Below are 15,247 nucleotides of genomic sequence, written 5' to 3'. Positions count from 1 at the left end.
CCTGCGACGCACTAATCCCATGTTTTTGGATGGCTCCTTGTCACTCCGGGCGCCGACGTGTCGACTTGCGGCGGCCATGATGAACAGAGCAACATTTAGAATAGAAAAATAATAACAAAGACGCACACTCAATCTCAGACAAAGAAGAGATACACAGCTTGGCGCTTCACCGTCACTCCAGTCAAGGACAGGAGCTGAGAGCACGCACACGCACACACACACACACACTCAGATCTCAAACTACTGAGATTTACTGCATTGTGTTTGTTTATGCACACACACTCAATAACACATTAACACACACACACACACACACACACACACACCAGTACTACTACTGCTTCCTGCTTGCTAGCGTTGTAACCATGACAACAGACTGCAATGACAAGGAAGGGGGGGGGGTTGTAGTAGTAGAAATAGAGTGAGGTGCTGTGTGAAAATGAGAGGAAAGATAAATGAATTAAAGAAGCAATGAGACCGCACTCCCGAGAGTGAACAAGCAGGACATGGAGGAGAGAGCGAGAGAAATAGAGTATTAGAGCGATGAAAGAAAGATAATGAGAAAAAGAAAACAGTGAAAGATAACCGAGAAAGAGAGAAAGAGAGCGAGAGACAGAGAGAGAGAGAGAGAGACAGAGAGAGACAGAGAGAGAGAGAGAGAGAGAGACAGAGAGAGAGAGAGACAGAGAGAGAGAGAGAGACAGAGAGAGAGAGAGAAAGAGACAGAGAGAGGAACCTGAAGCATATCAGTTAAGAAAGCAAACGGTGGAAACAAAGAAAGAAGGGAGCGATGAATATAAAGCAGAAATGTGTTTTGAGGACCAGACAATGGACAAACATGAGGAGGCTACGCAGGCAGAGCAGACAGGCGTGTACAGGGGTCTTGTTCTATTAGTCCTTTCCGCTTTATGTTCTATTGTGTTGTTTAGTCGAGTAAAATTGATCTTGAAAGCACCGTGAATGATAAAATAAAATAAACACACAGAAATAAGAGAGAAAACACACTTCACACACACACCACGCCGCAGACCCTCAACACAGGAGAAGAACCGCGTCCGAAAGGAAAAACTGTATTTTTTCCATCGTCGGGAGTCATCCGAGTGATCAGCAAGAGAATCCTGAATCCATCCAGCCCCGAGAAATAAAAAACAACAACACTGAGATGACTGCCACTCAGCAACACTCAGTGCGCAGAACAAAGGGGCAAAGGGGCAAAGGGCATGGCCGTGACTGCCCCGTCGCACTATCTGCTGCGGCTTGAACAGCTCGCCCAGTTGGCTGGTTTGGGTTTCAAAACATACAGGAGTTTTCCTTTGAGACAAGAGCGTAAAGGTTTCAGCCGTGGGGGGGGGGGGGTCTAACCCTAACGCCAAGGGTTAGACCTTAAACTATAAGCCGAACCGTGGAACAGATAGAAGCATTTGGCCAGAGGGTCGAAGCGGCGTAGAGGAGGTCGAAGATATAATGTGGCGCCGATCTGGGTAGTTCTTTAAAAACAATAATAAAACCTTGAACTTGATTTAAAATGTAACAGGTTGCGAGGACAATAGTGAGGATTTTTATTCTTACGCCATGAAAGCGTACCGCGATACAAAGCGGCATCCGCCATTTAACCTTTCACTTACCAGTGATGCTGACTTGATGGTTGCAAAGCGCCCCTGGTTTTTGTAGTTTTGAGACTGGCTGCTCTTATCGGAGGAAGCCGGCCTCAGCTCCGGTCGATGGTCCCTGTGGATCCCATCCCCCCAGTTGTACTGGGGGTCCTGGGTGAGGCACACACGCGCACGCGCACGCACACACACACACACACACACACACACACACACACACACACACACACACACACACACACACACACACACAAAACATCACTTCCAGAATTTGAATTTCACAAGTAACAAAGACTAACTGAGCGTCACTGTATTGTCATTTCATTGATGAAACACCCGAAGTTCTGCCATGTTCCTCCAGCCCATGTCATCTCCAACCTCAAAACGAGCGTTCACGACCTCAAAACGAGCGTTAGCAAGACGGCGGTGTCACTCATCGGCACGCAATCAAAATGTTAATTGAACGGGACAATCCCGTTCTGACAAGTTCTCGAACCGAGGCACTTTCGGCAGCGGCTCATGAAAGTGAGGAACATCATTGCCGTGACGCTCCCAAAAACAATGCATGTCACTTCACTCCCGAAACAAACATAATGGCTGCCTGTCGGTTATTCAAACGCTGTCAAAACACACGCCGCAGAGGAGGGAAGATTAACGGGAAGTGAGACGGCGGCAGAGCTTCCCCTCTGCTTTCCGTCAGTTCAGCGGCATATTCAATGAGGATGTCAAGCGTCGTGTTGACCTTTGTCTCTGTGTGTGTGTGTGTGTGTGTGTGTGTGTGTGGCTCGGCGCTTGCAGACATGTGAAGAGTCTTTTGTTCTCTCGGCGTCTGTGAGGAACTGGAAGCGGCGCGCGGCCGAGTGAGGAGTGTGTTGCTGGATTCCAGGGTTTCACCCAGACGCAGCAGGGTTACGCATGGGAACCAGCCTGACAAACCAGGCGGCGCCGTGTGCTTCTTATCTGTTTGGGAGAGTCATTACTCCCAGATCGGATGTGCAGGCTGGTCGCCTAATGGGAAATGAATGAAATACCTGTTATCGAATCGCAGGAATCAGATCAGATCGGATCTGTTAACTCACGACTCGACTCAGTCTGAGGTTCAAGATCAGTTTGTTTTTGTCCTTTTTCGGAAAAGCCTGTGACTTGACCGAACCTCCGTCTGCCTGCCGAGCAAAACAGTGACCTGAGACGGTTTATTTCTTTTATTGTATGGCGTTCGCAGCAACCTCAATGGCCTGGGCGACACCGGCCAGATCGTCTTCTCACCATGTTGGAAAAAAACAAAACTAATTTTGATTTTTTTCCACACCACGCATTACTAAATTGCTTAATAGTATGTAAAAAAAAACATTTAAACATTTAATCCTGAGAAAAACCTTTTTATATACATTAACATAGTCAAATATTAAGTAAAATTGTAGAGTAATTAAGCATTGTGCTTTGAAAATGCATTTGCGGGTAACATTCAACAATATATCGTGAACATAGCGGGCCACATTAAATAGTCTCATGGGCCGGATATGAGCCGTGAGGCCGGTGGTATGAGACTGGCTCTGTTCCTCAGCCCTGTCAGAATACTTTGGTAATGTCAAACCTGGTTAAAATTGTTGATAAAAAGGTCTTCTTTTTGAATGTTTATGGATCATGTTCTGCAAAAAAACACCGGGATATTCATTGTTTGTTTGTGGTGGAGCCGCAAAGCCATTCGGTTTCACACTCCAGTCCCCCTAACGCCCGTCGTTCCCACGAGGGGGCTCCGACAGGCGGGGTTCCGATAAGACAGGTTTTTTGGGGCGTACCTTCTTGGCATGGGGGGAGGAGTCCAGCGTGCTGTCGTAGTCCTGGTGCTGCATCATGGTCATGTCCGAGCAGCTCTCGTCCAGCATCTCCTGCATGCTGTTGACGCTGCTGCTCTGGCTGCCCGTGCTGAGCGACGTGCTGGGCACTGAGTGGTTGCTGCCCAAGCTGTTCATCTTGCAGCTGGCCGCCTCACTGTCCTGCAGGGGGCGAAAGTTGAGGTCAGGGGGGTGAAGGGGCGAGGTGACAGAGGAGGAGAGAGGGGAGAGTAAGGGAGTAGCAGTTGAAGATATTAAATACACTTAATAATGAAAACAACAAGAATGCCAATGAGCTGCCGCTTCAGTAGTGTCGCCATGAGTGGCAACAGAGCAAGACTGATGGATGTGTAATGCATATCCCTCCGCTAACGCTATAATTCAAAGATTGAAGAGTTTATTTTTATACACAGTTCATTGGCCTCGTGGTTCTGGGATTTTTTTGCAACAGGAGCATTAGGGGGATTTTCACTGTCATTACCACCAATTTTTATGATTCTTGCTATTCCTCAGAAAATCGCCGCACAGTAGACATCTGTAGTTCAGGGTCGTGTTAGTCATCAGTTGCTATACAACCATTGGCCACTTAGCCCTAACAAAACATTAGGCTACATCTACCGGCGTCCATTTGGGGAGGTAGGGGTGGGGTGTCATCTTCACTCCCAGTAAATGAACCAATTTCCTCACGGTGTAGTTATATCCCAGTGACCCCCAGAGAGAGGGTGAAACCAACAACCTCCAGATGCCCTGACACTCACACTCATGCTAAATTGCCTATTAGCCACTAATTGTCTTGATGGGCTGTGTGGGAGTGGATGTGTGTGTGTGTGTGTGTGTGTGTGTGTGTGTGTGTGTGTGTGTCAGTGTGAATGTGTATATTTGTCATTACCCCATGTCAATTCGTACATTAATGGCTCTCTGTCGGTCTGAGATGTCTGACGGGATCATAAATGGTTGAGCCCATTTGTGTGTGGCATAAAAAACACACATAAAACCGCACCTAATGGCCAAATGGTTTCCCATGGGAATCAAAATGCACGGGCTTTCGACGCGGCAGACAGGTTTAATGTGGACATTCATTTAACTACACACAGCAGGTAACAATCACGCGTGACATAATCCCGGATGAGTATTTGCGCAAAAAGCCGTTCCAGGGGTTTTAAAGCGCAATTTCTCAAAGGGTTGATGTGGAGGACGGGGAGGTATGTCATCATAACTCTTCTAAACTAGGGTGTCTGCAGGTATCAGATAGTTCAATTAAATACTTTTGACGACCCATTCCAACCAAATTTAAGAAGAATCATCTCTCTCTTATTCAATAAAGTATAATTAGTAAAGGTAAAAGTACTACATTACTACTATTACTGTTATTACTATTATACTATTATAATACGTATTAAGCAGACATAGGGAAGGTTTTGAACTACATGATTGTATGAATTGTTATGACTAATATCAACTCCACGCGTCTTCAAAGCCGCCGATAAACCAGGACGTTATTTTTAGGTGAGCCAAAGTCTTTGGGAAGGCGGCGTCCAGCCTCCAGGCCGGGTCTTGTTGCAGCATCTGGGACTGAGTTGCGTCATGTGTCAGCGAGTGATGCCGGCCACACAACGGCTCCGCCGCCGCCGCCTCAGGGGCTGGGTCAACCAGGGGACAGGTCGTCTCCAATGTCAGACCCGAGCGGCCGGCAGGAGGAGGCTGTGGCTGGCAGTGATGTCAGGAAACTAGAATCACCGGCAGTGCTGCCGGTCAGGCTAAGGAGATTCACTTCAAAGTTTTACACAAAATGTATCCTGGGAATTCAGTTATCTCTGGATGTGCTGATGGGGATTCCGTTCATTTATTTAATTCAGTGTATTTGAGCGTGGAATAACATTTAGGTATGATTTCAACTGTCACCTTGTCAATGCTGCCCAAGGTTATGTGTTATTATAAAAAACACAAAGAATTTCTTTATTTTATATGGTAAATGTTTTTTTCAAATTCCTGACCCACCCTTTTCCATTCTATAATTGAAATAAATTCACTCCTCGAATCTCTCCCTCTATTTAACAAATTATAAGAGCAAAATGTTTTTGAAATACTGTAAATCCATATTTGAAAAAGATGCTTCCTCTTCTTCTCTGGGCTGCTCCTGTTGGGGGTCGCCACAGTGACAATCTGCCTCCAATCGCGATTTCTTCGCAAATTAATCACGCATTTCTTCATCCGTTCAAAATGTACTTGAAATGTATATTTTCCAAGTGTTTAACACTCTTATCCACATGGGACAAATATGAGTACTGAATGAAAATGTATTTTTATTGGAAATCATGAAACCATGAAAACCAAAAACAATGACGAAGATTCCTGAAAGGTACCGCGTCTTTCATTAATACCTTTTAAAAGTGTGTGTGTGTGTGTGTGTGTGTGTGTGTGTCAGACGGACAGAAAGTATGTTGTATGTTGTATTGTCAGGGATATATCGGTAAGACATGTCTGTGCCGATGCAGCATGCAAACCAAACAATATGACCGATCCTCAGTAGTATTTTCTGCTAGAGGTGATGGTGAAGAACACACACACACACACCATCAACAGATTAACAGATCAGATGGTGAGGATTTTGTGCCAAGGATCCCCCGTCAAAAGAAAAAATAAATAAAATAAAATAAAAATCCTTGGGTCATAACAGAAGGTGAACAGAACATGCTCCATGACGTCAAAAAGGTTAGCAGCGTTACAACCAATCTGCGCCAACGCGTTATTATCACGCTAACCTTGACAGCCCTAATAACTGTGTTACACTTTTTATACAGAAAAGAAAATGTGTGAAAGGAGTGTGAATTTGAGGAAGAGCGGCCTGAGTGCGTAGCCCCGCCGCGCCCCCCCCCCCTACCTCCTCATCCTCCTGGCTCTCCCCCATCAGGCCGATGTGCTTCTCCTGGTACAGGATCTTCTTCATCTTTCGGTACTGCAGGTTGTCCAGCTCACGCACGGCATCCTTGGTCCTCTGGATGAGGTCGATGAGCACCCGGGCCGGGCGCTCCCGACGCACAAAGTCATGCTGGGGAGAAGGGAGGTGAGGAGGGAGAGCATCATGGAGCGGAAGGAGAACGGACACAACGGTCCATTAAAAGAAACAAAAACAAAGAAAAAAAATATCACATGATCGCAACATTACTGTTTACTGGAAAATACCAGAGGAGGGGAGTAACGAGTTACAACTACTGTCATTACACTACTTGAGAGCCCTTTATGGTACTCCATTGAGTAGAATTAAAATGTAGTACTTGTACATTTACTCGATCTGTATTGCACCTTTCATTTTTGATAAAGGTAGAAAGAAGATATTTAAAAATGTATCCGGATAGACTCGAAACAAAATTTAAAAAATAAATAATAATAATCACGGGAACATTTTAAAAGACTGTCTATGATTATTTGCTCATGTGCAGTCTGATTAACTGCAATTGTACATATACAAACATATACATAGACAAGAAATGTGGTTAACTAATGCTATTTACAGGTGGGTTGTATCCAATGCCAAACCATACAGATTGTGTTCCACCAAATACCCAGGGATCCTTCAAGAGGTTCCAGGGGGTCGGCAGAAAAATGATCAATAGTCAAAACTTCACTGTTATTTCATTCACGAGATGTCATCACCACCATTAGAGAATGTACAATAATAACTGTTTTAATCACAGTTATCCCTGCAACTATATATTATAGACGCAAAATAGATCTAACAAAAATCTCCTCTGATTGGGGTTCCAGGGGCAGAATCTTATCAAATGGGGTGCGTGGCCCCATGCATATCAAATTGAGGGTCCGTGAAATGGAAAAAGGTTGAGAATCACTGTCTTACACCACTAACACTAGAGGGCGCCTGCTGGTTGTTTGGCCTCATCGAGAGCCCTGCGCTCTATATTCTGTAGTACACCAGACACATGGGACCCCTCTTGCACATGCGCACACACACACACACACACACACACACACACACACACACACACACACACACACACACACACACACACACACACACACACACACACACACACACACACACACGTTCATTCATAAAAATACCTATAGCTGAAGAGGCTGGGATGTATGTATCTATCTCTCTCTCTATTGATATATATCTATCAATATCTACAGTAAATCCATCCATATGCATCTGTCCCTCTATATTTAGCATCCATCTACTGTATATCTATTCATCTTTAACTGTTATTCATCCATCCACCATCTATCTCTATCCATCCACCATCTATCCATCTCTACATCTATCCCCGCTCTCTCCCTGTGACAGATGTTGGAATGGGCTCGTCCGAGCAGAGGGAACAGCATCATGATCTGAAAATAGAGATGGGAATGATTTGTCCCGCTTTCCAACAGACAGACCAAAGCAGCCGCTCACCGTGCCATCAAACGGGATGAGATGGAGGGAAGAAGAAAAAAAAAATATATATATATATATATATATTTTTTTATAAAAATACCCACAACAAATCTTCTCATAATCCCTCAGGGAATGGGGAGGAGTTAGAGGGGGTAACAGGGAAATCAAAACCTTCACACCAGCTTTTTATTGTCCTGGCTGAAGCAGCCAGCGGCCCATTATTCTTCAAGGAACACAAACCCCTTCCCTCAGGTCCCGAAAGCTCCAGCATAGACTTTGAAAGCACGGAGGCAGTTCAACTCAGGTGTTCCTGACCAGGAGGCTGTTTGGCGGTTATTGTTTTGAATTATGTTATTAGTGCATAATTAGCGCGTTAATAGCATGTTAGTTAAACGACGCAGGCAGGGAAACAGGGAGTGGGTGCAGAACCTGAAGCAGAACAATGACAGCTCAAGGGCCCAGATTAGCGACCTGATTTCTGTCCCTTAAAGAGCTTGGGCCGTGTGTGTGCACGTCTGTGTGTGTGTGTGTGTGTGTGTGTGTGTGTGTGCGTGCGCAGAGCGAGAAAGTGCCTGCATGTGTGTACGTGAAGAGAAAATGGGGAATTAATCACAAGCCACATCAGCCCCCCCCCATCCGGTCGCCATAAAGCAGCCCCTTCGACACTGATCCAAAGTCTGTTTGGAATTTAACCCCCTCTTATCGGCGTTCCTGACGGGATTTGGGTCAGAGGGTTTTGGTAAAGAGTGAATTCCAATCCTCGATCCTGGTGATGCAACAGTCCAGAGTCCCCTGACCCCGAGCTGAATAAATCCCTCCTCATCCCCCCTGCGGGAGGCAGGTGTGAACCGCTCCCTCTGACCCCCACTCCGCCACCACCCTCCGGTAGCACCTGCGAGCGTCGAGCGTGATCACCAAGAACTTAAAACTCTTAGGGCGGCCAATAGGATTACCTGCTGCTCACACAAACAAAAAGATCATCTACTCAATTAGGCGGAAACACAATGGACGCACACTCTGGTTTAGTGCTCCGTGGCGACGAGGGCGAGACGGGATCCCAGGTGACCGAACACCGTGGCCATGGACAAATGCACATCCACTTTAATTACAGTAAAGGAGGGAAAGAGGGGTAGGGTAGAGAGGGTAGTCCAAGACAATATATGGCCCAGTTTTGGGAAATAATTGCTCTATTGCTTCATTCCACCGCTCCCATCCCCTCGAGAACATTCCCTTTAGCTCCACCCTTCAGTTTGAGCATTTTTGCTTTGCAGTTATAAATACATATTATTATTAGTGGTACTACTATTATCAATATTATCACCAGTAGTACTCTCATCTATAATTGTTATTATTAGGAATACTGTTATTATTTTGTCACATTTTGCCACTATTACACAGCTATCTCACCAGACTATAGATAGATATAGTCATACACTATGGCTATACATATTTAACTTGACCAGAATGTTAATGATTTCTATCATTGCATATTATTGCTAACTGCTGGGATACTATTTGTACCCAGTTTGTACATACTGTCCATATTGGAATCACTCGTTAGTTGTCTTATCTCACTATGCAGTCTGGTGGCTGTTTGCAACGCGGGTATTTGTAATGTATTTGTAATGTTTATTCGGATTTGGAGTCTTAAAGTAATGCTGTGAAGGCGTTGAGGACCGTTAAAGATGTGACACAGGAAGAGAGGTGGCGGGGGGCGGTGAGTCACAGTGCAGAAGTAAGCGCAAACAGCTAATTCTCTGTGGGGCGCTAAATGTCTTTTTTTGTCAAAGGGATGTGTGTGTGTGTGTGTGTGTGTGTGTATGTGTGTATGTGTGTATGTGTGTGTGTGTGTGTGTGTGTGTGCGTGTGCGCGCACTAGTGGGCTTGCGGATGTATCTGTATGTGCGCGTAGCCTAGTGTGGTGTAACGCTGTGGGAGGGAAGGATTGACTCATCCACACGGACCGGCCGAGACAGGAAGTGAGGTCACAGCCGGGGAGATTAAAAGAGGGAGTGCACTCACTCTCAGCAGCTCCCCCGACGAGGGTCGGTCCTGAGGAAGTTTCAGTAGGCAGTAGTCAACAAAGCTCCGAAAGGGGTCAGACCTGGGAGGATGGAGGAGGAGGAGGAGAGGGGAAGGAGAGAGGCCGTGACAGTGAGATAAAGAGTTGATAGCACCGTGATGTGATGAGAGTGGGATGAAGATGAGGAGGACGGAGGGATGGAGGAAGCAAACACAAGAGACATGTGAATGATGATGCCAGATACCATCCAGCAGTGGTGGAGTACGTGTACTGTACAAGTACAAAGTGCAAGTACCATTTTTATTGTACTTAAGTACAGTTTTAGAGTATCCATCCATACTTACTTAAATATAATATAAATAAAAAGAGATTTAAAAAAAAATATATATATATAGTTTGAGACTTTCCATTTTAACCCCACTATTTCAAAGCAAATATCTGTACTTTTTACTCTTATACATTTCTCACACAGTTGTGTTCGTTTAGTTAAAATAAATAAATCTGGATTTATATTTGTATATCCTTGTGAATTACAATGACACCACCTGTACCATGTTTTGTAAAAAAGATATGCATGAGCACTCATCTGCAGAAAGGAAGGCTACAGCAGGCAAATACTTTATGTTGGGTTAAATCCAGGCATTGGGCGTGACAAGTACTTTTTTTTTTTTATACTTTAAGTTAGAACAAGTACTAGATTTTTACTTAAGTAGAAATGTCAATGTGGTGCTTTCACTTTAAAGTCAAGAGTCATTTTCTATCTTTACTTTTAATAAAGTAAAATGCTTGAGTACGACTTCCAGCCAGTAATAAAACTGGTCAGAGGCTACAACCCCCCTCCTCTTATGGGCAATCAGCCTTCAACCCGAGGACTAATCTCTGTGTGATGCGGCTGATGGCCTGTGTTTATTGTATCAATGAGTTATGGCAGAGCAATCCCATGTAATCTCTCCGTGTGGTCTCCTCCGCACTATATATAGATTATGTAAAAATGTACAGTGATATAAAAATACAGTAGGCCGCTGGAGCTGTGGCACACTGTAACACTGACTACGCTTTAGAGGCACACTGATGAAAGGAGAACGGCTGAAAAGCTGCATAGGCAAGTTAAGAACTCAACATGCCGCGGAAGTCGGCCTCTTTAACATGGTGGTGGTGGTATGATGGTTTTGTTTAAAAAAAAAAAAAAATCACATATTTTATACTTTTTATTTTTTTATTTTTAAGATGGCACTTTTTAAGAAACAGCCATTCAACGGTTCTTTGCATCGTGCATGAGCTGCTGTATATGTTGTTTCCTTTGTTGGTGGAGGGGTCCGCCTTGAACCAGACTAAACCGATAAACCAGACTACTATCGTCATGGATGAGTGTTCACAAAAAGGAACCTCGGATAAAAAGACACTGTGTACCCACCACGTCAAGTTACAGAGAAGGTTGGCTTTGGAGGAAAGACAATGAGCGAAAACGAGGGTAAATCTGCATGTCGAAAATAACCTGTTGCAGCTTTGAATGAAATTGTGAGAATAGAATCCACTCAACACAGGTGATTTCATGGACTGACTCTTTAGGCTTTAGTTTACAGTCTGAAGTAAGATAGAAGAATGGCCGGGCAATAATTCAGTCTTATGTTTATAACTTTTTGTTGTATTTCAGTTGATGGAATCAAGACATCCTCCTCCGCTGTGCAGCAAAAATGAATGACAAAAAGCAGATATGACCTACATTTTTGTCATAATAAGTCATGAAATGTATTTACAGACAGACAGACAGACAGACAGACAGACAGATAGATAGAGGTGTATAAAATTCCCTCTGATAACTGTGATAATGAATCCTCCGGTATCACCCAGGGAAGACCATCTGATGACTCTACATGTCTGTCTGCACTGGTCTCATCTGGCAGGACGCCGCCCTGGGCTTCTGGAGCGCCAACAGAAACCCCACCACCCTGCACCACCCCACCTCCAGCGGCACCAGCGCTAATCCTGATAAATCACAATATTTGCGGTCGGCATAAAGAGTAACGTGGTGTCATTTCCCCACAGGGATTAATAACGTCCAGCCTAATCAGTAAATTCCAGCTTAAACCCCCTTTTTGTATTTCTATTTTTTTTTTTTTTTTTTTTTTTTTTTTATTGCCATTGGTTATTTCGTGACCCCACGATCAGGTTCGTGCAGCTAGCACACTTGTTTACTGGGAAGCATTGGTAAATGCTAGGACATGAAAAAACAGATCATGTTGCCTTTGGGCAGGAGGAGTGCAGCATGCAGCTGCTCGTCTTGGATCGTGAGCTGAGTGCCAGGGCTTTCCAAAGAACTGCACTGATCCCCGCACGACTTAAAGACGCAATAGTCTCCAAGCGGGACAAACCCAAAACTCAGGCCTTTTCACTGCACGCAGTCCACCACACAATACTGCTGCTGCCGACACTCGATCTGTTTTCGGTTTTTTTTATATCTCGGTTTTTCTTCTCCTTTGCTTATATAAAACGCCTTTTGTGTCCCACGTAAAGCACCTTGAATCGCCCCTGTGTGTGAAACGCGCTGTAGCGATAAACCTGCCGCGTTTCGCCGGTGCGTCACGCTACACCTCGGGTGATGAAGTCGACCGAGGTGTTGGATGAACAAGTGTGCGTGTCAAACATAGGGTTAATATTTAATGGCTGCCATTTCCCTTCCGTAAGAGTTGCACGGAGCGCACAGAGTGTGAGAGAAGGCGCTGCCGCGGCCGCTCCCCCTCGCCGACTAAATTAACTCTTCCTGGTCATTTTGCCACTCTCCATAAGCCTGTGTCTCTCAATCGTTTTCCTCCGATCTTCTGCCGCCCGGGCTTCACTTCCACGCTGTCCGCCGGTCGTATGAAGATAGAAGAGTTAAGCTAGGAGTGTGTAGTAAGGCTGAGCATTCATTATGAATTGTACATGTCAAAACTCTACAAGTTTGTAGTTGAAATGAATGACAACAAGGAGAACATTTTCTGGTGTGAAGTTTTGTTTGGGATAAATATTCTACTTTATTTGACCATAAACTAATAGTTTTTGGATTGATATTATACTTTACTTTACCGTACACAGTGTGTAGTTCTAAGAAGATGTCACAAAATATCAGTTAATGGAACCCGCTCCAGGAAAGCCCTCAAAATGGACGATGCCAAAGCCTTTGACGGGTTTAAAATGTTGATAGAAAATCTACGAGAAGAATGTTCCACGTTGGTTTCAAAGTTGCTCAGCTTACATGTTTTAATTCAGTAGTTTTAATAATACTTTTTTTTTTGTGCTGACACACCAGCCAGCATGAGCTCAATGGTCAATGCTGTCAGTTTAGGCCGCTTGTGGATCAATAAATGAAGATGCTTCTGAGTGAATGGTGTCTTGAGATATGATGGCCAGTCAGCATCCTCCGTGCAGTAATTACATCAGGGAATTAGGAACACGATCTCATAGAAGGCCTTGCAAGCTTCCATAGGACGTGCAGTTTAAGGGTCTTAAGTTGACCAAGCCCGGACCAGAACGTGCCCTGAAGCTCACACACGCATGAAGGTTTTAAAGTTCACAGCAGCGTAGGAGCCAAGCCCACCGAGGGGGAGGCCCGGCTATGCTGGAGAGCCGGGTCAAAACCGAGACCAAAGCTTATCGAGCTTATTGAGAATACAGAGAGTAAAATCACGTGCATTTCTTGGCTCATCTTGTTGATGAATTAAATGAAATCCATTCAATTGCTGCTTTCTATTCATCTAATTCTATCTTCAATATTAAATTCAAAATATGGAACAATAAATTAAATACAGTTTGGGATTTGGCCCAGTTTTCAAATGAAATCGAGAGCCTGCACTGTACAAGAACAAGTCGTGTCTCTCAAAATGAGGACTCCAGATTAAGGTACAAATGACTTTCTCAGGTGATGCTTGAGTATGGACGTTCTACGATTTGTCTGTTGATTTAACTCTTGAAACAATGCAGCATTTATTAATGACTAGGACGGAAAAGCACTTTTTGAGACAGAGATATAGGGAATGCTAACGCTGTCGTGAATGCTCACTCACGACTCCTTGGAAGGGCATTATCCCAACACCTCGCTGGGTGGTCATCTTTGAGTGGAGCGATTTCAAAGTTTACTAGACCGTGATGCTTTTCTGTTTATGCACAAAAAAAATTAAATAAATAAATAATTAAAAAAAAAAAAAAGCATGTTTTTCTTTTTTTTTTTTTTTTTTAATAAAGCACTCAAAATATCTTCAAATAATGAGGTCAAATTTGAGACTTGGACACTTGTTTTGCTTTGGTTGTTTGTTTGACTCACCATTCGTTGGACTGCAGTGTGGGGGAGTCGTTCTGGGCAATGTGATATAAGGCACTCATGGCGTTCATGTTGAACAAGGGCGGCTTGCGCTCCGCTAAGAAGGGGGAGAAAGACACCGATGAAACAGAAAAACAGAAACAAAGACACAAAAGAAGGAGAGAAGACCAAAGTTGGTGCCTGCACTCGGTACTTGTGCTCGTACTTGCAAGTGTTGAAGTTTATTAGTTCGAGTTGAAGTTATGCATAATTCATACGGACAAGTTCATTGTGGTGATGGGAAGCATTGTTTTTTTGGAAGAAGCAGTGGATCAATTAGCAGAGGAGCAAATAATAGCTCGCTAGTGGCCTCACGTTAGAACTCCACCTATGATGTAATTGGAAAATGTTAGAAGCGGGGCCACAGCAGTACTGGTACCACTGACACCATTCATATTTTCAACATTGGTATTGTGTATGATAATGCAGTTTCCTACTCTGGGTATTTTTCTAAGACATTATCTGAATTTCCAGCACTGTCGGTGATCTCTTGCTTCCTCTTCACACAGTCAGCTGTTCCCTGCATTTTGGAGGCGTTTAGTACGGAATTCTAATTTGAATCCTTTCAAACCACCACTTAGCCCCGAAAGGCCTAATTGGATCAATTTGTCATCCTACTATTTGAATTGTCAATAAATTTGATTAAATCCTTGTGCCTCGCTGTCTATGTCGCCTTTGCGGTGTATTTTTTATTTTTTAAGTTGGTGTGAACTCACCCAATTCGATGCAGGTGATCCCAAGGGACCAGATGTCCACCTTCCCCTCGTACTGACCTTCATCCATGGCGAGGATCACTTCTGGAGCCATCCTGAGGACACAAACACGCACACAAACAAAAACAAACACATGTACATATGCAAAAGCCCATATACAGTAATACGCAAGTGAAGCCACAAGCATGCAAATACAAGCAACGACAGTTTATTAAGTATGGGGGGGATCACGTCAATATCATAATCTGCTTAACCTCCCAGAGCATTTAAGGATCATTTGAACAGCATTAAAATACATGTTCAAATTGTGCAGAGTGTGAGTGTGTGTGTGTGT

The 15,247-nt window shown here is 44.2% G+C and overlaps 1 protein-coding gene across 2 annotated transcripts in view; it reads right to left on the bottom strand.

Annotated features, from left to right (window-relative positions):
- taok3a (TAO kinase 3a) overlaps positions 1-15,247 on the bottom strand; it is an 85,981-nt gene that overhangs the window by 18,132 nt on the left and 52,602 nt on the right. For both annotated transcript variants that reach the window (XM_080003547.1, XM_080003548.1), the window contains exons 9-14: positions 14,917-15,008; positions 14,165-14,258; positions 9,864-9,945; positions 6,327-6,494; positions 3,410-3,607; positions 1,626-1,763 (exon numbers count right to left, since the gene is read on the bottom strand). In XM_080003547.1, the coding sequence (XP_079859673.1) occupies positions 1,626-1,763; positions 3,410-3,607; positions 6,327-6,494; positions 9,864-9,945; positions 14,165-14,258; positions 14,917-15,008 (772 nt within the window). The remainder of the gene's footprint in view (positions 1-1,625; positions 1,764-3,409; positions 3,608-6,326; positions 6,495-9,863; positions 9,946-14,164; positions 14,259-14,916; positions 15,009-15,247) is intronic.

The sequence above is a fragment of the Zeus faber genome (genome assembly GCF_960531495.2).
Source record: "Zeus faber genome assembly, chromosome: 7".
NCBI lineage: Eukaryota > Metazoa > Chordata > Actinopteri > Zeiformes > Zeidae > Zeus > Zeus faber.
This window is presented reverse-complemented; position numbering and strand designations above follow the sequence as displayed.